Source organism: Dendrobates tinctorius, unplaced genomic scaffold (assembly GCF_039654945.1).
Source record: "Dendrobates tinctorius isolate UK_male_01 unplaced genomic scaffold, ASM3965494v1 ptg000173l, whole genome shotgun sequence".
Lineage (NCBI taxonomy): Eukaryota > Metazoa > Chordata > Amphibia > Anura > Dendrobatidae > Dendrobates > Dendrobates tinctorius.
The window spans coordinates 9,724,184-9,747,275 of NW_027361840.1; the positions used below are offsets into that span (position 1 = coordinate 9,724,184).

Consider the following 23,092-nt stretch of genomic DNA (forward strand, 5'->3'; position numbering starts at 1 on the left):
CCTGTACCTCGCTGCCCGCTCTGTGTATGACCCCTGGCTACGTATTGACCTTTCTGTGATTATCCTTCCTGTACCTCGCTGCCCGCCCTGTGTATGACCCTTGGCTGGCTACGTATTGACCTTTTTGTGATTATCCCTCCTGTACCTCGCTGCCTGCTCTGTGTATAACCCCTGGCTACGTATTGACCTTTCTGTGATTATCCTTCCTGTACCTCGCTGCCCGCCCTGTGTATGACCCCTGGCTACGTATTGACCTTTCTGTGATTATCCCTCCTGTACCTCGCTGCCCGCTCTGTGTATGACCCCTGGCTACGTATTGACCTTTCTGTGATTATCCCTCCTGTACCTCGCTTCCCGCTCTGTGTATGACCCCTGGCTACGTATTGACCTTTCTGTGATTATCCCTCCTGTACCTCGCTGCCCGCCCTGTGTATGACCCCTGGCTACGTATTGACCTTTCTCTGATTATCCCTCCTGTACCTCGCTGCCCGCTCTGTGTATGACCCTTGGCTACGTATTGACCCTTCTCTGATTATCCCTCCTGTACCTCGCTGCCCGCTCTGTGTATGACCCCTGGCTACGTATTGACCTTTCTGTGATTATCCCTCCTGTACCTCGCTGCCCGCCCTGTGTATGACCCCTGGCTACGTATTGACCTTTCTGTGATTATCCCTCCTGTACCTCGCTTCCCGCTCTGTGTATGACCCCTGGCTACGTATTGACCTTTCTGTGATTATCCCTCCTGTACCTCGCTGCCCGCTCTGTGTATGACCCCTGGCTACGTATTGACCTTTCTCTGATTATCCCTCCTGTACCTCGCTGCCCGCTCTGTGTATGAGCCCTGGCTACGTATTGACCTTTCTGTGATTATCCCTCCTGTACCTCGCTGCCCGCCCTGTGTATGACCCCTGGCTACGTATTGACCTTTCTGTGATTATCCCTCCTGTACCTCGCTGCCCGCTCTGTGTATGACCCCTGGCTACGTACTGACCTTTCTGTGATTATACCTCCTGTACCTCGCTGCCCGCTCTGTGTATGAGCCCTGGCTACGTATTGACCTTTCTGTGATTATCCCTCCTGTACCTCGCTGCCCGCCCTGTGTATGACCCCTGGCTACGTATTGACCTTTCTGTGATTATCCCTCCTGTACCTCGCTGCCCGCCCTGTGTATGACCCCTGGCTACATATTGACCTTTCTGTGATTATCCCTCCTGTACCTCACTGCCCCTCCTGTGTATGACCTCCTGGCTATGTATTGACCTTTCTGTGATTATCCCTCCTGTACCTGGCTACGTATTGACCTGTGATTATCCCTCCTGTACCTCGCTGCCCGCCATGTGTATGACCCCTGGCTACGTATTGACCTTTCTGTGATTATCCCTCCTGTACCTCGCTGCCCGCTCTGTGTATGACCCCTGGCTACCTTTTGACCTTTTTGTGATTATCCCTCCTGTACCTTGCTGCCCGCTCTGTGTATGACCCTTGGCTACGTATTGACCTTTTTGTGATTATCCCTCCTGTACCTCGCTGCCCGCTCTGTGTATGACCCCTGGCTACGTATTGACCTTTTTGTGATTATCCCTCCTGTACCTCACTGCCCGCCCTGTGTATGACCCCTGGCTACGTATTGACCTTTCTGTGATTATCCCTCCTGTACCTCGCTGCCCGCTCTGTGTATGACCCCTGGCTACGTATTGACCTTTCTGTGATTATCCCTCCTGTACCTCGCTGCCCGCCCTGTGTATGACCCCTGGCTACGTATTGACCTTTCTGTGATTATCCCTTCTGTACCTCGCTTCCCGCTCTGTGTATGACCCCTGGCTACGTTTTGACCTTTCTGTGATTATCCCTCCTGTACCTCGCTGCCCGCTCTGTGTATGACCCCTGGCTACGTATTGACCTTTCTGTGATTATCCCTCCTGTACCTCGCTGCCCGCTCTGTGTATGACCCCTGGCTACGTATTGACCTTTCTGTGATTATCGCTCCTGTACCTCGCTGCCCGCTCTGTGTATGACCCCTGGCTACGTATTGACCTTTTTGTGATTATCCCTCCTGTACCTCGCTGCCCGCTCTGTGTATGACCCCTGGCTACGTATTGACCTTTTTGTGATTATCCCTCCTGTACCTCGCTGCCCGCTCTGTGTATGACCCCTGGCTACGTATTGACCTTTCTGTGATTATCCCTCCTGTACCTCGCTGCCCGCTCTGTGTATGACCCCTGGCTACGTATTGACCTTTTTGTGATTATCCCTCCTGTACCTCGCTGCCCGCCCTGTGTATGACCCCTGGCTACGTATTGACCTCTCTGTGATTATCCCTCCTGTACCTCGCTGCCCGCTCTGTGTTTGACCCCTGGCTACGTATTGACCTTTCTGTGATTATCCCTCCTGTACCTCGCTGCCCGCCCTGTGTATGACCCCTGGCTACGTATTGACCTTTCTGTGATTATCCCTCCTGTACCTCGCTGCCCGCTCTGTGTATGACCCCTGGCTACGAATTGACCTTTCTGTGATTATCCCTCCTGTACCTCGCTGCCCGCTCTGTGTATGACCCCTGGCTACGTATTGACCTTTCTGTGATTATCCCTCCTGTACCTCGCTGCCCGCTCTGTGTATGACCCTTGGCTACGTATTGACCTTTTTGTGATTATCCCTCCTGTACCTCGCTGCCCGCTCTGTGTATGACCCCTGGCTACGTATTGACCTTTCTGTGATTATCCCTCCTGTACCTCGCTGCCCGCTCTGTGTATGACCCCTGGCTACGTATTGACCTTTCTGTGATTATCCCTCCTGTACCTCGCTGCCCGCTCTGTGTATGACCCCTGGCTATGTATTGACCTCTCTGTGATTATCCCTCCTGTACCTCGCTGCCCGCTCTGTGTATGACCCCTGGCTACGTATTGACCTTTCTCTGATTATCCCTCCTGTACCTCGCTGCCCGCTCTGTGTATGACCCTTGGCTACGTATTGACCTTTCTGTGATTATCCCTCCTGTACCTCGCTGCCCGCTCTGTGTATGACCCTTGGCTACGTATTGACCTTTTTGTGATTATCCCTCCTGTACCTTGCTGCCCGCTCTGTGTATGACCCCTGGCTACATATTGACCTTTCTGTGATTATCCCTCCTGTACCTCGCTGCCCGCTCTGTGTATGACCCCTGGCTACGGATTGACCTTTCTGTGATTATCCCTCCTGTACCTCGCTGCCCGCTCTGTGTATGACCCTTGGCTACGTATTGACCTTTCTGTGATTATCCCTCCTGTACCTCGCTGCCCGCTCTGTGTATGACCCTTGGCTACGTATTGACCTTTTTGTGATTATCCCTCCTGTACCTCGCTGCCCGCTCTGTGTATGACCCCTGGCTACGTATTGACCTTTCTGTGATTATACCTCCTGTACCTCGCTGCCCGCTCTGTGTATGACCCCTGGCTACGTATTGACCTTTCTGTGATTATCCCTCCTGTACCTCGCTGCCCGCTCTGTGTATGACCCCTGGCTACGTATTGACCTTTTTGTGATTATCCCTCCTGTACCTCGCTGCCCGCTCTGTGTATGACCCTTGGCTACGTATTGACCTTTTTGTGATAATCCCTCCTGTACCTCACTGCCCACCCTGTGTATGACCTCCTGGCTATGTATTGACCTTTCTGTGATTATCCCTCCTGTACCTCGCTGCCCGCTCTGTGTATGACCCCTGGCTACGTATTGACCTTTCTGTGATTATCCCTCCTGTACCTCGCTGCCCGCTCTGTGTATGACCCCTGGCTACGTATTGACCTTTTTGTGATTATCCCTCCTGTACCTCGCTGCCCGCTCTGTGTATGACCCCTGGCTATGTATTGACCTTTCTCTGATTATCCCTCCTGTACCTCGCTGCCCGCTCTGTGTATGACCTCCTGGCTATGTATTGACCTTTCTCTGATTATCCCTCCTGTACCTCGCTGCCCGCTCTGTGTATGACCCCTGGCTACGTATTGACCTTTCTGTGATTATCCCTCCTGTACCTCACTGCCCGCTCTGTGTATGACCCCTGGCTATGTATTGACCTTTTTGTGATTATCCCTCCTGTACCTCCCTGCCCGCCCTGTGTATGACCTCTTGGCTATGTATTGACCTTTCTGTGATTATCCCTCCTGTACCTCGCTGCCCGCTCTGTGTATGACCCCTGGCTACGTATTGACCTTTCTGTGATTATCCCTCCTGTACCTCACTGCCCGCTCTGTGTATGACCCCTGGCTATGTATTGACCTTTTTGTGATTATCCCTCCTGTACCTCCCTGCCCGTCCTGTGTATGACCTCTTGGCTATGTATTGACCTTTCTGTGATTATCCCTCCTGTACCTCGCTGCCCGCCCTGTGTATGACCTCCTGGCTTGCCTGACCTGAGTTCACCTCTCCTCTACTTCTGTATTCCTGTAGCGAGTATACTACATCATCTGCAGTAGTAGGACGCTAAGCCCCGCCCCCTGTGGTCACATGATCGTAGGTCCTGTGCGCACCTAGGTCTTCATCGCTGCTCCACCTCCCGCAGGTCCTCAAGCTACTCTGCTCCTACCCACGTTAGACGCCAGGACTCCCGTGGCTGCGGGTAAGAGTCCTCCATGTGCACTCTGTGTCCTTGTTACTTGAGGTGGCGGTGCTGCAGAAGCACCCCTGACATTATAAACGACCTGTACAGTTTTTTTTTTCTGTGTTGTGCTGCAAGGGAAGGAGATTGTCTTGGGTATTTTCAGATTAGTGTTATGGATCCCATGCAAGCACTATCAGATCAAGTGAAACATTTGACTCAAATGTGCCAAAAAATGAATGTGGAACAGCGCTCTATGGCCCATACCCAGCAGCAGCTAGTAGACACTGTGCAGGGGGTTGTCGCTGCAGGGACCAGCGGTCCTGAGATTAAAGATGTGTCCCTTATGTCCCCTGAATCTCCTGTCAAACTCCCTGACCCCTTCTCTGGGGATAAAAAATAATTCAGGGCTTTCAGGGAAGGATGTAAATTGTTTTTTTTCCCTGAGACCCCGGTCTTCAGGGGATGAATTTCAGAGGGTGGGAGTCATTATTTCCTTACTTCGGGGTGCCCCACAAGCCTGGGCATTCTCTCTTGCCTCCACAGCCCCGGAACGAATGACTGTGGATGCTTTCTTTGAGGCCCTGTGTCGTATTTATGAACCAGGGTTCGATTGGCTGAGGATATGGTGATGAATGCAGGTCAGGGTCGGCACTCAGCAGAGTGGTTCTGCTCCGAGTTCCACCGGTGGGCGGCAGAGGTCTCCTGGGATGATGCCGCTCTTCGAGGGCTGTTCCATAGAGGCCTGTCTGAGCGCCTTCAGGATGCCTTAGCCCTGCATCCCCCTCCTGACACTCTGGAGGAGGCCATGACCCAAGCAGTGCGGATGGATCGCCAGCTAAGAGCCAGAGCAGTTATGCACTCCGAAACCTCCTTGTTTTCGGGTAGCAAAGAGGTCGATGCCAGTATGGTACCCATGGAAATTGGAGTCACCTCTGTCAAAGAGAAAGAGAGGAAACGCTGTCGAGAGAAGCAGCTCTGCTTTTATTTTGGAGAATCGGGACATTGGAGGAGGGATTGCCCATCGTGTCCGTCATCCTCCAAGCCGACCGGAAACTACTAGGTACTTTTTTCCTCATGCCCTAAAATTTTGCTTGAAGTTGAACTGGTAGTAGACAATTATCATTTTGTTTCTACAGCATTGGTAGCCTGCGGTTCTTCCCTCAATCTGGTCAGCGCCAATATCATCTCCCAACTCAAGATAGGGACAGTCAGGCTGGAGAAATTTGAAAATTGTGGCTATCGACTCTTCCCCCCCCTCAACCGTTCAGGGATTCTTTATGTTTCTGACAGTTTTTTTCTGCAAATTGGTTCCTCTCACTTTGAGGAAATGAAATGTTTTGTGATGGACAAATTGCCCGCAGGGCTGGTATTGGGCATGCCGTGGCTTCAACGGCACAACCCAGTGATTGATTGGGAAAAAAGGGAAATCGTCAAGTGGGGCTTTAAATGTACTGACTGTTGTTATAAATCTGTTTTTTGTGTGACACCTGCAAAATCTGTCTATGAGTCTTCTGTCAGTCTGGAGGGTATTCCGGAGTACCTCAAGGACTTTGAGGACATGTTTTCTGAAAGCGAGGCCGAGGCTTTGCCACCGCATAGGCCATTTGATTGCACTATTGATTTGATTCCTGGGGCCAAATTGCCCAAAGCCCGTTTGTTTAATTTGTCAGGCCCTGAGCGCCTGGCTATGAAAGAATACATCACTGAAAGTCTCCGTAAAGGGAATATAAGACCTTCAGTGTCCCCAGTTGCAGCAGGGTTCTTTGTTAAAAAGAAGGATGGTGGGCTGCGTCCCTGCCTCGAATTTCGAGAACTCAACAAAATTACCGTCAGGAACACTTACCCATTACCCCTGATTCCAGATTTGTGTAACCAGCTCTCAGGGGCTAAGTGGTTTTCCAAATTAGACCTCAGAGGAGCTTATAACCTGATAAGAATAAGGGAAGGAGACGAATGGAAGACAGCTTTTCTTACGACAGAGGGATTGTTTGAAAATTTAGTAATGCCGTTTGGGCTTACTAATGCACCAGCTGTCTTCCAGAACTTCATTAATGTGGTGTTTGCGGATCTCATTGGCCGCTTTGTTGTCTATTTAGATGATATTCTGCCGACAAGGACTCTCACTTATTGCATGTCAGAACTGTTTTGCAAAGGCTCAGAGAAAACCAGCTGTTCGTCAAGCTTGAAAAATGTACATTTTTTCTCCAGGAACTAACATTTTTAGGGCTCATAATCTCACCACAGGGGTTTCGAATGGATCCCAAGAAGGTGCAGGCCATCATGGAGTGGGTACAACCTCAGGACCTTAAAGGACTCCAACGCTTCTTGGGATTCGCAAATTAGTATCGTAGGTTCATCAAAGGCGTCGCGCAGATAGTTAAAAACCTTACTGATCTCACGTGCAAAGGGGCTGATATTAGGAATTGGTCTTCTGCAGCTAAACAATCTTTTCTTGTTCTAAAAAAACATTTCATGTCTGCTCCAGTATTGATTCAACCAGACCCATCTATGCCATTTATTGTGGAGGTCGGTGCTTCAGAGGTGGAGGTGGGGGCTGCGTTGTCTCAGGGGCCTGCCACTCTGACTAACCTCAGGCCTTGTGCCTATTTCTCAAAAAAAATTTCTCCAGCAGAGAGAAATTACGATGTGGGGAATAGAGAGCTCCTGGCGATCAAATTGGCGTTTGAAGAGTGGAGGCATTTTTTGGAAGGGGCAGCTCACCCTATCACGGTCATCACTGACCACAAAAATTTGGAGTATATTAAAACTGCTAAAAGACTAACGCCCAGGCAGGCCCGCTGGTCACTTTTTTTCTCCAGATTCCAATTTTCTATTACTTTCCGTCCAGGGTCTACAAACGTGAAAGCAGATGCGTTATCACGTAGTTTTGAGCCGCTGTTCGCCCCTGACCCACCCTCCTCCATTCTTCAACCTGTGGTGGTGATTGCGGAACGGTCATCGGAGTTGGAGCGGGAGATTGTGGGGGCTCAATCTTTAGCTCCAAACTCCAAACCTGTACATAAATTGTTTGTTCCACAGCATCTGCACACCAAACTCCTGTGGGAGTTCCATGACTCGAAATCGGGTGCTCATACAGGTATTACAGCCACATGCGAAGCAGTAAAGAGAGTTTTTTGGTAGCCATTAATGTCTGCAGAGATCAAGAAATATGTCGCAGCATGTGGGGTATGTGCCCGTTCCAAGAGCTCTCATTGCCGGCCGGGGAATTGGTACCTTTACCAATTCCGAGAAGACCGTGGACTCATTTGTCCATGGACTTCATTACTAACCTCCCACCATCCCCAGGTAACACTGTAGTTTGGGTAATTGTAGACAGGTTCTCCAAACTAGCACACTTTGTACCTATGGCTAAGCTACCATCAGCAAAAATCCTGTCTAGTCACTTCCTGTCCCAGATTGTTCGTCTTCATGGAGTGCCCATGAACATTGTGTCCGACAGGGGAGCACAATTCGTAGCTAAGTTTTGGCAGGCCTTTTGCAAAAAGCTGGGGATATCTCTGTCTTTTTCCTCATCTTATCACTTGAGCAGATTCACCCGTATTTGACTTCCACTTTACAGGATGACTGGTGCGATGCCTTACCGTTGGCGGAGTTCGCCTTCAACAATCGAATTAGTCTACTGGTAGGTCACCGTTTTTTATTAATTATGGATTAAACCCTCATTTCGGGGAATTTTCGCGTCTGGATTCCAACTGTCCAGGGGCCGAGGATTGTATCAATCGGATTAGTGATCTGTGGTCTAAGGTTCGTTTAGATATTTCCAGAGTGCAAGGGAAATATAAATATTTCGCAGATAATAAGAGGGACTCTGGTCAGACGTTACAGTGCGGAGATAAGGTGTGGCTTTCCACACGACACATAAGCATAAGGCTACCCTCCGCAAAACTTGGGCCAAAATTCATTGGCCCTTATGAGATAACCGAAGTGGTTAACCCGGTAGCGTATCGTTTACGTCTTCCTTCATCATTAAAACTCCATGATGTCTTCCATAGGTCCCTGCTTAAAACTTTAGGTTCAGTGGTGGAGGATCCAGGTTCCCTTCCAACCTCGGTACTGGTGGATGGACATATGGAATTTGAAGTGCAACACATTGTACATTCCCGATGGGTTCGCGGGTCTTTACAATACTTGGTGCACTGGAAGGGGTACGGTCCGAAGGACCGGTCGTGGGTACCAGCCAGATTGGTGCACGCTGACCGCCTGGTTAGGGCATACCATGCTCGATATCCTGAGAGACCTGGGGGTCCAGAGGCCCCCCGTTGAAAGGGGCGTACTGTCATGGTTTACTGAGGCTCCAGGTTAAGCGGTGCAGAGGTTAGTCTGGGAAGCCTCTCTATGGATCTGTCTGTGCTTCATGCCTGTCTTCATATGCTTGCTTGGTGTTTGATTCGGTCCAATCACGGTTAACGTCTCTTGTATTCTGACACTGTACCTCGCTGCCCGCTCTGTGTATGACCCCTGGCTACGTATTGACCTTTCTGTGATTATCCCTCCTGTACCTCGCTGCCCGCTCTGTGTATGACCCCTGGCTACATATTGACCTTTCTCTGATTATCCCTCCTGTACCTCGCTGCCCGCCCTGTGTATGACCCCTGGCTACGTATTGACCTTTCTGTGATTATCCCTCCTGTACCTCGCTGCCCGCTCTGTGTATGACCCCTGGCTATGTATTGACCTTTCTGTGATTATCCCTCCTGTACCTCGCTGCCCGCTCTGTGTATGACCCCTGGCTACGTATTGACCTTTCTCTGATTATCCCTCCTGTACCTCGCTGCCCGCCCTGTGTATGACCCCTGGCTACGTATTGACCTTTCTGTGATTATCCCTCCTGTACTTCGCTGCCCGCTCTGTGTATGACCCCTGACTACGTATTGACCTTTCTGTGATTATCCCTCCTGTACCTTGCTGCCCGCTCTGTGTATGACCCCTGGCTACGTACTGACCTTTCTATGATTATCCCTCCTGTACCTCGCTGCCCGCTCTGTGTATGACCCCTGGCTACGTACTGACCTTTCTGTGATTATCCCTCCTGTACCTCGCTGCCCGCTCTGTGTATGACCCCTGGCTATGTATTGACCTTTCTCTGATTATCCCTCCTGTACCTCGCTTCCCGCCCTGTGTATGACCCCTGGCTACGTACTGACCTTTCTGTGATTATCCCTCCTGTACCTCGATGCCCGCTCTGTGTATGACCCCTGGCTATGTATTGACCTTTCTCTGATTATCCCTCCTGTACCTCGCTGCCCGCCCTGTGTATGACCCCTGGCTACGTATTGACCTTTCTGTGATTATCCCTCCTGTACCTCGCTGCCCGCTCTGTGTATGACCCCTGGCTATGTATTGACCTTTCTCTGATTATCCCTCCTGTACCTCGCTGCCCGCTCTGTGTATGACCCCTGGCTACGTACTGACCTTTCTGTGATTATCCCTCCTGTACCTCGCTGCCCGCTCTGTGTATGACCCCTGGCTATGTATTGACCTTTCTCTGATTATCCCTCCTGTACCTTGCTGCCCGCTCTGTGTATGACCCCTGGCTACGTACTGACCTTTCTGTGATTATCCCTCCTGTACCTCGCTGCCCGCTCTGTGTATGACCCCTGGCTATGTATTGACCTTTCTCTGATTATCCCTCCTGTACCTCGCTGCCCGCCCTGTGTATGACCCCTGGCTACGTATTGACCTTTCTGTGATTATCCCTCCTGTACCTCGCTGCCTGCCCTGTGTATGATCTCCTGGCTTGCCTGACCTGAGTTCCCCTCTCCTCTACTTCAGTATTCCTGTAGCGAGTATACTACTTCATCTACAGTAGTAGGACGCTAAGCCCCGCCCCCTGCAGTCACATGATCGTAGGTCCTGTGCGCACCTAGCTCTTCGTCGCTGCTCCACCTCCCGCAGGTCCTCAAGCTACTCTGCTCCTACCCACGTTAGACGCTAGGACTCCCGTGGCTGCGGGTAAGAGTCCTCCACGTGCACTCTGTGTCCTTGTTACTTGAGGTGGCGGTGCTGCTGAAGCACCCCTGACACAGATTCGACATTAAAGCCCTGTGCTCTTTACGGATTAGGCCAGGTTCACAATGAGCATATGACAGAGACTGGAGACGCCGTGGAGAATGTTCTGTTGCCTGCAACATCCTCCATGACCGGTTTGGCATTGGGTCAGTAATGGTGTGGGGAGGCATTTCTTTGGAGGGCCGCATAGACCTTCATGTGCTAGCCAGAGGTACCTGACTGCCTTTAGGTACTGGGATAAGATACTCAGACCCATTGTGAGACCATATGCAGGTGCACTGGGCCCTGGGTTCCTTCTGATGCATGACAATGCTAGGCCTCATGTGGCTGAAGTGTGTTAGCAGGGCCTGCATGATGGAGACATTGATGATATGGACTGGCCTCACCGTTCCCCAGACCTGAATCCAGTCGAGCACATCTGGGATAATCATGTCTCGTTCCATCCACCAACGCCACGTTGCACCGCAGAGTGTCCAGGAGTTGACTGATGCTTTAATCCAGGTCTGGGAGGAGATCCCTCAGGAGAACATCAGATGCCCCATCATGAACATGCCCAGGCATTGTAGGGAGGTCAGACAGGCACATGGAGGCCACACACGCTACTGAGCATCATTTCCTTGTCTTCAGGCATTTCCACTGAAGCTGGATCAGCTTGAAATTTGATTTTCCACTTTTATTTTGAGTATAATTCCAAATCCAGACCTCCATGGGATATTAATTTTGATTTACATTGATCGTATTTATGTTTAATTGTTCTCAACGCATTCCACTATGATTTGCAAGTGGAATATTTCATTCAGTAATATCTACGATGTGGGATTTTAGAGTTTCCTTTTTGTGATATATATATATATATACAGTGGGGCAAAAAAGTATTTAGTCAGTCAGCAATAGTGCAAGTTCCACCACTTAAAAAGATGAGAGGCGTCTGTAATTTACATCATAGGTAGACCTCAACTATGGGAGACAAACTGAGAAAAAAAAATCCAGAAAATCACATTGTCTGTTTTTTTTTTCATTTTATTTGCATATTATGGTGGAAAATAAGTATTTGGTCAGAAACAAGCAATCAAGATTTCTGGCTCTCACAGACCTGTAACTTCTTCTTTAAGAGTCTCCTCTTTCCTCCACTCATTACCTGTAGTAATGGCACCTGTTTAAACTTGTTATCAGTATAAAAAGACACCTGTGCACACCCTCAAACAGTCTGACTCCAAACTCCACTATGGTGAAGACCAAAGAGCTGTCAAAGGACACCAGAAACAAAATTGTAGCCCTGCACCAGGCTGGGAAGACTGAATCTGCAATAGCCAACCAGCTTGGAGTGAAGAAATCAATTGTGGGAGCAATAATTAGAAAATGGAAGAGATACAAGACCACTGATAATCTCCCTCGATCTGGTGCTCCACGCAAAATCCCACCCCGTGGGGTCAGAATGATCACAAGAACGGTGAGCAAAAATCCCAGAACCAAGCGGGGGGACCTAGTGAATGAACTGCAGAGAGCTGGGACCAATGTAACAAGGCCTACCATAAGTAACACACTACGCCACCATGGACTCAGATCCTGCAGTGCCAGACGTGTCCCACTGCTTAAGCCTGTACATGTCCGGGCCCGTCTGAAGTTTGCTAGAGAGCATTTGGATGATCCAGAGGAGTTTTGGGAGAATGTCCTATGGTCTGATAAAACCAAACTGGAACTGTTTGGTAGAAACACAACTTGTCGTGTTTGGAGGAAAAAGAATACTGAGTTGCATCCATCAAACACCATACCTACTGTAAAGCATGGTGGTGGAAACATCATGCTTTGGGGCTGTTTCTCTGCAAAGGGGCCAGGACGACTGATCCGGGTACATGAAAGAATGAATGGGGCCATGTATCGTGAGATTTTGAGTGCAAACCTCCTTCCATCAGCAAGGGCATTGATGATGAAACGTGGCTGGGTCTTTCAACATGACAATGATCCAAAGCACACCGCCAGGGCAACGAAGGAGTGGCTTCGTAAGAAGCATTTCAAGGTCCTGGAGTGGCCTAGCCAGTCTCCAGATCTCAACCCTATAGAAAACCTTTGGAGGGAGTTGAAAGTCCGTGTTGCCAAGCGAAAAGCCAAAAACATCACTGCTCTAGAGGAGATCTGCATGGAGGAATGGGCCAACATACCAACAACAGTGTGTGGCAACCTTGTAAAGACTTACAGAAAACGTTTGACCTCTGTCATTGCCAACAAAGGATATATCACAAAGTATTGAGATGAAATTTTGTTTCTGACCAAATACTTATTTTCCACCATAATATGCAAATAAAATGAAAAAAAACAGACAATGTGATTTTCTGGATTTTTTTTTCTCAGTTTGTCTCCCATAGTTGAGGTCTACCTATGATGTAAATTACAGACGCCTCTCATCTTTTTAAGTGGTGGAACTTGCACTATTGCTGACTGACTAAATACTTTTTTGCCCCACTGTATATATTATGCACATACTTACAGTAGATATGGGTGAGTCAATGTCAACACTCTGGGTGTGGCATTTAATTTAATCAACCTTCAGAAAAGACAAATACATAGAATCATAGAATCATAGAATCGTAGAGTTGGAAGGGACCTCCTGGGCCATCTGGTCCAACCCCCTGCTCAAAGCAGGATTCGCTAAATCATCCCAGTCAGATGTCTGTCCAGCCTCTGTTTGAAGACTTCCATTGAAGGAGAACTCACCACTTCTCGTGGCAGCTTGTTCCACTCATTGATCACTCTAACTGTCAAAAAGTTTTTTCTAATATCTAATCTGTGTCTCCTCCCATTCAGTTTCATCCCATTGCTTCTAGTCTTTCCTTGTGCGAATGAGAATAAAGTTGATCCTTCTATAATGTGACAGCCCTTTAGATATTTGTAGACAGCTATTAAGTCTCCTCTCAGTCTTCTCTTTTGCAAACTAAACATTCCCAAATCCTGCAACCTTTCCTCATAAGACAGGGCTTGCAGACCGGTCACCATTCTGGTCGCTCTTTTCTGAACTTGCTCCAGTTTGTTGATGTCTTTTTTAAAATGTGGTGCCCAAAACTGGACACAATATTCCAGATGAGGTCTGACCAAAGAGGAGTAGAGGGAAATAATGACTTCACGTGATCTAGACTGTATGCTTCTGTTAATACATCCTAGAATTGCATTTGCCTTTTTTTGCTGCTGCATCACACTGTTGACTCATATTCAGTCTGTGATCTATTAGTATACCCAAGTCTTTTTCACATGTGCTGTTGCTTAGCCCTATTCCTCCCATTCTGTATATGCTTTTTTCATTTTTATTGCCCAGATGTAGTACTTTGCATTTTTCCCTGTTAAAAACCATTCTGTTTGTTGCTGCCCACTTCTCCAGTTTATTTATATCTTTTTGAATCCTCTCTCTCTTCTCTAGTATTAGCTATCCCTCCTAGCTTTGTGTCATCAGCAAATTTAATCAGTTTACCCTCAATTCCTTCATCTAAATCGTTGATAAAGATGTTGAACAATACAGGGCCCAGGACAGAGCCCTGTGGTACCCCACTTGAGACATTCTTCCAACTGGATGTGCAGCCATTTACGACCACTCTTTGGGTCCGATCACTAAGCCAGTTATGAATCCACCTAACAGTTGCCTTGTCCATTCCATACTTAGACATTTTTTCAATAAGGATTGTATGAGATACTTTGTCAAATGCTTTGCTGAAGTCAAGATATACTATATCTACAGCATTTCCTTGATCCACCCAATCAGTGATTCCATCATAGAAGGAAATTAAGTTAGTCTGACATGACTTATTAGTTACAAACCCATGCTGACTCTGTTTAATCACTTCATTCTTATCCAGGTACTGACATACATGTTGTTTAATAATTTGTTCAAAGATCTTTCCTGGTATAGAAGTCAGACTCACCGGCCTATAGTTGCCTGGGTCCACCTTCTTCCCCTTTTTGAAGATAGGAACAACATTTGCTCTTCTCCAGTCTTCTGGGACTTCTCCTGTTCTCCAAGAATTTTCAATACTTCTCAATACACTTCATCTGTCAGCACACTTTCATATTCCCTCATTAAAAAATTAAAAAATATTTTAGGCTGTGAGCCTCGAATGCACTGCTGTCATCCACTCATCTTCAGACATGAATCTTCGTCCTCTTAGGGCTTCTTTTAGAGGATCATACCTGTACTCGCTCAATGTTGTCATCAGTCGTGGATATGGACGGCCGGCCGACTCCTTCAGAGTGACCTTCCTTGATCGTCTCCATCCAATCACACACGTGATCATGACAAAACACTTTCTCCATACGGTGCACGAATATCAGCACCAGACGACCTCAGACCACAAAAAACGATTCACCACCCATTGCTCTTTTCTCTTGCAAATCAATGGATTCATAAAAATCATGGACAGCACATGGATGGCATCAGTACAAACCGTGACCTGGCCATGATTAATATTACAATGTATAGGAGGAGATTTGTCACTTATTTATCCATATGTGGAAATCACTGATGAAACAATGGACACACCTGACCGTGACCAAACACTGATGACACTCGGATCCCAAACACTGATGACACTCGGATCCCAAACACTGATGACACTCGGATCCCAAACACTGATGACACTGAGATCCAACACTGATGACACTGAGATCCAACACTGATGACACTGAGATCCAACACTGATGACACTGAGATCCAACACTGATGACACTGAGATCCAACACTGATGACACGGAGATCCAACACTGATGACACGGAGATCCAACACTGATGACACTGAGATCCAACACTGATGACACTGAGATCCAACACTGATGACACTGAGATCCAACACTGATGACACTGAGACCATGTTTTTGCATATGCAAAATAAAGGCCCTCACTGCTATAGAGATGTATTAAGAAATAAATCAGTGCAGAATTGTGAATCTATATAGAAATGTTGTAAAAGAGAGAACATTATCTTTAAGGAAAGAATAGGATTATACAAATAGAGGGGCAGAGTGAGTGCGGAGCGCTGTCATGTGCTGGAAGCGCCTCACCTGTTAAACATTAGACGCTTGAAATCTTGGAATAACGTGTCCTTGTTCTTGTCCAGGAATCCTTCCACTGAATACCTGGGGATAGAAGGCGATATCTGGGTCATGTGGCGTCATCACTATTATAATCATAAACTATTATAATAACCAGCGGGGGTCTGATTTATAGAAAATAGGATATCATACAGGCAGGGTAGCAGCGAGGACATAGAGGGGCACACTCACGTCACATCCCCGGCATAGTGCTTTATCCGGAAGTCTCGGTTGAAGGCCATTGACTTGTCTGTCGGGGAAAGCTAAAAGCGATCATGAACATGTTATTTCTGCGCTCAGCGATGGCACATACTACATTGTCACATATCATGAGAGCTGCTATCGCTGCTGTTAACACAAATCTATCAACATCAAGTTTTATCTTATTTAGTAAATTTCCTGATACGTCCAGAAGTTTCCTGGATAAAGGCGAGACCCTCAAATACAGATAAGCAGACAAATGTCCTGGGCACCCCGCATCCTCACCTCTCGCCATTCCCGTGCTCTTCAGTCCTGGGCAATGCCACAGACAACATCCTCGCCAAGGAGTGAAGAGGAGCAGGAACCAGGAGATGTGAGCAATGGTACATCTAATCTGGGGGCCGCATTTATGGGGGGGGGGGATCTGGTCTGGGGTCTGTAGATAGGGTCCCTGCCCTGGAGTCTGTAAATAAGGGGGTTTGGTCTGAGGTCTATAGATAGGGTCTCTGCCCTGGAGTCTGTAAATGAGGGGGTCTGTACATAGTGTCTCTGCCCTGGAGTCTGTAAATAAGGGGGTCTGGTCTGAGGTCTGTAGATAGGGTCTCTGCCCTGGAGTCTGTAAATGAGGGGGTCTGTAGATAGTGTCTCTACACTGGAATCTGTAAATAAGGGGGACTGGTTTGGGGTCTGTATATAGGGTCTTTGCCCTGGAGTCTGTAAATAAGGAAGTTTGGTCTGAGTTCTGTAGATAGGGTCTCTGCCCTGGAGTCTGTAAATAAGGGGGTCTGGTATGGGGTCTGTAGATAGTGTCTCTGCCCTGGAGTCTATAAATAAGGGGGTCTGTAGATAGGGTAGCTGCCCTGGAGTCTGTAAATAAGGGGTCTGTCTCAAGTCTGTAGATAGGGTCTCTGCCCTGGAGTCTGTAAATAATTCTTTTGTTGAAAAAAAATCCTAAAAAAACCAGACTGGAATTTGCCAAACTACATGATGACAAGCCACAAAGCTTCTGGGATAATGTCCTATGGACAGATGAGACAAAAATGGAACTTTTTGGCAACGCACATCAGCTCTAAGTTCACAGATAGAAAAATGAAGCATAGCAAGAAAAGAACACTGTCCCTACTGTGAAACATGGAGGAGGCTCTGTTATGTTCTGGGGCTGCTTTGCTGCATCTGGCACAGGGTGTCTAGAATCTGTGCAGGATACAATGAAATCTCAAGACTATCAAGGGATTCTAGAGAGAAATGTGCTGCCCAGTATCAGAAAGCTTGGTCTCAGTCGCAGGTCATGGGTCTTGCAACAGGATAGTGACACAAAACACACAGCTAAAAACACCCAAGAATGGCTAAGAGGTAAACATTGGACTGTTCTGAAGTGGCCTTCTATGAGCCCTGACCTAAATTCTATTGAGGATCTTTGGAAAGAGCTGAAACATGTCGTTTGGAAAAGGCAACCTTCAGCCACGAGACAACTGGAGCAGTTTGCTCTTGAGGAGTGGGCCACAATACTTGTCGAGAGGCGCAGAAGTCTCTGCCAGTTACAGGAATCGTTTGATTGCAGTGATGGCCTCAAAAGGTTGTGCAACAAAATATTAAGTTACGGGTCCCATCATTCCTGTTCAGGCCTATTTCATGAGTTTTATTTTTTTTTTAATTCTGTGGAAGCATGGCGGAAAAGCAATGTCTGGGTTATTCTGTCATTAAACGAGGGGTACCGACAATTTTGACCACGTATACCGTATATGTGGGGGTCTGAGTCTGCACAAATTAGGGCTTTTTGGTCTGTAGCTTTATGAGGGTACTGGTCTATCTTGGTATTAATGGGAGGTTCGACTGAAGGTCTTTATAAATGTGGGTCTGTATTTATGGGGGTCTGGTCTAGGGTACATATTTATCAGGGTCTGTCTGGGGTTTGTATATACAAGAGGACCAGTATAGGGTCTGCATCATTGGGGAGTCTGGTTGAGGGTCTTTTATAGATGGCCGTTCTGGGGTCTTTATATAGGATAGGATTATATGGCGGGGCGAGGTTTGGTCTGGGGGTCTTTTCTGGGGCCTGTTCATATTGGAGGCCGTGTCTGGGGGTCTTCATAAATTTAGGTCTGGTCTTGTGTCTGATTAAAGGGATAGTCTGTTTGGTTTAAGGAGGGTCTACATTTTTTAAAGGTGTCCGGTCAAGGGTTTACATTTATTTAAAGGGTCTGGTGTTTATTTCTTCTGGGGGGTCTGGTTGCCTATATGTACAGTATTTAGGGGGCCTGCAGTTATATTGGGGTGTAATGAGGGGCTCATATGCACTATTTGTGAGGTGAATTCTGCAGGTTGCGTTCTGTATAACTGGGCATGGAGGCGATCATAGCATTATATTTCGGACCCCCCCACCAGGCGTCACCGTGGCCTCACCTTCCTGCTGCTGTAATGGGGGTGTCTGCACAGTTTGCTGTTCATGGACTCCAGGAAGATGGTGTCTGTAACGTCTCCTACTGTCAGACAGGCCTCGTCCAGGATGGAGATGATCCCTTTATGGGACTGCTCCACCAGATCCACGATAATCTGATTATTAAAGTATTCAATCTGTGAGAGAAGAGAAAAGTATAACTGTAAACACCTAAGGATCCGTATTCTCCATAAACTCGCCCTCGAGCCCAGGCCCCACAAAAGACAAAGCCCCCCCATCACTACGCAGCGATTGACCGTTACCGCTGCATGCACTGTCATACGGACTGTCAATCACTGAGCGGGACGGCCCCCTGGAGTCCTCATTATCTATCAGTCAGGTCAGCCCCTCCTGCCCTGTAACCTCCAGCCTGCAGATCAGATACCGGTATCACATGACACCTTCCATTTCAGGGTCCGTTCACATAAAATAAAAAGTTCACTTTGAGCCTATTCCAGGTGTGCAGTGATTCTATCATGTTTATGGGGCCACTGGCTCCTTCTCACTAGCACCATAGACTCAACTTCTCAGTCGAGTGCTAACCATCTCTAGTATCTACCACATGGAGAGACTGTCGGTATGAAACCACGGCTGATAGGGAAACTTTTACTGATCAGCAATCGTTTAAATGCCTGCTTACACAGACAGACCAAAGTAAGCGATGGAAACTGTGTGACCTACAATAGACTATACTAGATGCGTGCACATAAGCAGCCATGGATCTCGGCAGCTCGAGGGCTGTTTACACAGGACAATGCGCTGCCGAGGATGATGATCTTTGATGCAGCACAATAGTTCATTTTACCTGATGAACGAGCATTTTGGTCATTTATGTGATCGGCAGCCTGTTTACAGGGCAAGATGATCGTGAAACGAGTGTTTATACCATCACTCATTCACAGTCATCTCCCAATGTAAATTTAAGGCTCCGTGCCCACGATCAGGAATAGCAGCGTATTGGACGCCCGGCATTTGTGCAGTGTCCAGAACGCTGCACTCTACATTACAAGCACAGTGGATGGGACTAATAGAAAGCTCCTGCCCACTGTCCTTCTATTTACCGCTGCCGTAAACTCACCCGCGGTGCGCGATTACGAGATGCCGCATGTGCTGATTTTGACCAATAGAAAGTCATTACATGCAGTAAATCCACATGTACTAAAAAACGAGCGCGCCAATCAGAACGCAGGGTTTAGGGCGCAGCAAAAATACGCTGGTATGGGTGCAGTCTGCTCCTCCTGTGCAGTCTCTGTGTGCAGTCTGCTTCTCCTGTGCAGTCGCCGCGTGCAGTCTGCTCCTCCTGTGCAGTCGCCGTGTGCAGTCTGCTCCTCCTGTGCAGTCGCCGTGTGCAGTCTGCTCCTCCTGTGCAGTCGCCGTGTGCAGTCTGCTCCTCCTGTGCAGTTGCCGTGTGCAGTCTGTTCCAACTGTGCAGTCGCCGTGCAGTCTGCTCCTCCTGTGCAGTCGCCGTGTGCAGTCTGTTCCTCCTGTGCAGTCGCCGTGTTCAGTCTGTTCCAACTGTGCAGTCGCCGTGTGCAGTCTGCTCCTCCTGTGCAGTCGCCGTGTGCAGTCTGCTCCACCTGTGCAGTCGCCGTGTGCAGTCTGCTCCTCCTGTGCAGTCTCCGTGTGCAGTCTGCTCCTCCTGTGCAGTCTGCTCCATCTGTGCAGTCGCCGTGTGCAGTCTGCTCCTCCTGTGCAGTCTGTTCCTCCTGTGCAGTCTGTTCCTCCTGTGCAGTCGCCGTGTGCAGTCTGTTCCAACTGTGCAGTCGCCGTGTGCAGTCTGCTCCTCCTGTGCAGTCGCCGTGTGCAGTCATAGAATCATAGAATCATAGAATCATAGAATCGTAGAGTTGGAAGGGACCTCCTGGGCCATCTGGTCCAACCCCCTGCTCAAAGCAGGATTCGCTAAATCATCCCAGTCAGATGTCTGTCCAGCCTCTGTTTGAAGACTTCCATTGAAGGAGAACTCACCACTTCTCGTGGCAGCCTGTTCCACTCATTGATCACTCTAACTGTCAAAAAGTTTTTTCTAATATCTAATCTGTGTCTCCTCCCATTCAGTTTCATCCCATTGCTTCTAGTCTTTCCTTGTGCAAATGAGAATAAAGTTGATCCTTCTACAATGTGACAGCCCTTTAGATATTTGTAGACAGCTATTAAGTCTCCTCTCAGTCTTCTCTTTTGCAAACTAAACATTCCCAAATCCTGCAACCTTTCCTCATAAGACAGGGTTTGCAGACCGGTCACCATTCTGGTCGCTCTTTTCTGAACTTGCTCCAGTTTGTTGATGTCTTTTTTAAAATGTGGTGCCCAAAACTGGACACAATATTCCAGATGAGGTCTGACCAAAGAGGAGTAGAGGGAAATAATGACTTCACGTGATCTAGACTGTATGCTTCTGTTAATACATCCTAGAATTGCATTTGCCTTTTTTGCTGCTGCATCACACTGTTGACTCATATTCAGTCTGTGATCTATTAGTATACCCAAGTCTTTTTCACATGTGCTGTCACTTAGCCCTATTCCTCCCATTCTATATATGTTTTTTCCATTTTTATTGCCCAGATGTAGTACTTTGCATTTCTCCCTGTTAAAAACCATTCTGTTAGTTGCTGCCCACTTCTCCAGTTTATTTAAATCTTTTTGAATCCTCTCTCTCTCTTCTCTAGTATTAGCTATCCCTCCTAGCTTTGTGTCATCAGCAAATTTAATCAGTTTACCCTCAATTCCTTCATCTAAATCGTTGATAAAGATGTTGAACAATACAGGGCCCAGGACAGAGCCCTGTGGTACCCCACTTGAGATATTCTTCCAACTGGATGTGCAGCCATTTACGACCACTCTTTGGGTCCGATCACTAAGCCAGTTATGAATCCACCTAACAGTTGCCTTGTCCATTCCATACTTAGTCATTTTTTCAATAAGGATTGTATGAGAGACTTTGTCAAATGCTTTGCTGAAGTCAAGATATACTATATCTACAGCATTTCCTTGATCCACCCAATCAGTGATACCGTCATAGAAGGAAATTAAGTTAGTCTGACATGACTTATTAGTTACAAACCCATGCTGACTCTGTTTAATCACTTCATTCTTATCCAGGTATTGACATACATGTTGTTTAATAATTTGTTCAAAGATCTTTCCTGGTATAGAAGTCAGACTCACCGGCCTATAGTTACCTGGGTCCACCTTCTTCCCCTTTTTGAAGATAGGAACAACATTTGCTCTTCTCCAGTCTTCTGGCACTTCTCCTGTTCTCCAAGAATTTTCAAAGATTATAGAGAGGGGTTCAAAAATTTCTTCTGCTATCTCCTTCAGTACTCTGGGGTGTAATTCATCTGGACCTGGGGACTTGAATTCATTTAGGCTAGCTAAGTGTTTCCTCACTATCTTTCTGTTTATAGATATCCTGGATTCTTCTATTCCCTTAATAGGACAGTGAATAACAGTTGATGTTACATTTCCTTTCTGAGAGAAAACAGATGCAAAATAGGAATTTAAAAGTTCAGCCTTCTCAACATCCTGTCTTACCATTTCATCATTTTCATCCTGTAAAAATCCTATAGCATCTTTGACTTTTCTTTTACTTTTGACATATCCCCAAAATCCTTTATTATTGCTTTTGACATCTCTTGCAAGCCTCAATTCATTTTCAGCTTTAGCTAATCTGATTTGTGCCCTGCAGGTTCTGCAGACAGCATTATATTCTTCTTTAGATATGCCTCCCTCTTTCCATTTTATAAACATTTTTTTCTTCCTTTTTAGCATGTGCTTAAGTTCTGTGTTCATCCATCCTGGTTTCCTTAACTGCTTCCTATTCTTCCCTCTTTTCGGAATTGTTAACAACTGTGCTTTGAGAATTTCATTTTTCAAGATTTCCCATCCTTCCTGGACATTTTTGTCTTTAAGGATATCCAGCCATTGGATCCCTCCAATTCTCTTTCTGAATCCCTTAAAATCTGCCTTTCTGAAATCTAACCTTGACGTCTGAGTCTTCACAGGTCTTCCGCCTCTAGTTATCCAAAATTCTAAAATAGCATGGTCGCTACCTCCTAGGGTCCCAGCCACTTTTACCTCCTCAACCATTTCCTCCCTGTTTATAAGGATTAGATCCAAGGTAGCAGTTCCCCTTGTTTTCTCCCCTACCTTTTGGAAGATAAAGTTGTCAGCAAGAGAGGATAAGAATTTCCTTGACCTGTTAGTTTTGCCTGAGAGAGATTCCCAACAAATGTCTGAATAGTTGAAATCTCCCATGACAACTATGTCATATTTTTTGGAGAACTTGGCCATTTGATGCATAAAGAGTTCATCCATAGCTTCAGCTTGCACAGGCGGCCTGTAGTAAATGCCTACAATGGTGTCCTTTCCATTGTTCTGTCCTTGTATTCTTACCCAGTTTCCACAGAACTCCCAGTCTCTGAAGCTTCAATCTCTGTGCAGATATACGCGTTTCTAACATACAATGCGACACCCCCTCCTCGTTTATCAAGTCTGTTTCTTGCAAATAAGTTGTATCCTTCTAGTCTTGTATTCCAATCATGTGTATTGTCCCACCAAGTTTCAGTGATTCCAATGACATCATATTTCTTTTCCTGTGTTAGTAGTTCCAATTCTCCTTGTTTGTTGCCCATGCTTTGTGCATTAGCATAGAAACATTTTAGTTTGTGATTGGTTTCTCTTTCTCCAAAATTTTTATTAATTAGATTCTTTCGTCTTTGTTCTTCCTTTCCACTTCTAATAGCAGAGTTCTCAATAGCATTTGTCAGGTGTCTGGCTTTTTCTGG

At 47.2% G+C, this 23,092-nt stretch overlaps 1 protein-coding gene across 3 annotated transcripts in view; it reads right to left on the reverse strand.

Moving 5' to 3' along the window:
- Window positions 1-23,092, reverse strand: part of LOC141054039 (unconventional myosin-Ig-like) — a 218,300-nt gene that overhangs the window by 152,620 nt on the left and 42,588 nt on the right. For 2 of the 3 annotated variants that reach the window (XM_073551196.1, XM_073551197.1), the window contains exons 11-13: window positions 18,275-18,445; window positions 15,863-15,933; window positions 15,641-15,715 (exon numbers count right to left, since the gene is read on the reverse strand). In XM_073551196.1, coding sequence (XP_073407297.1) covers window positions 15,641-15,715; window positions 15,863-15,933; window positions 18,275-18,445 — 317 coding nt within the window. The remainder of the gene's footprint in view (window positions 1-15,640; window positions 15,716-15,862; window positions 15,934-18,274; window positions 18,446-23,092) is intronic. The other variant, XM_073551195.1, reaches the window with a different exon arrangement.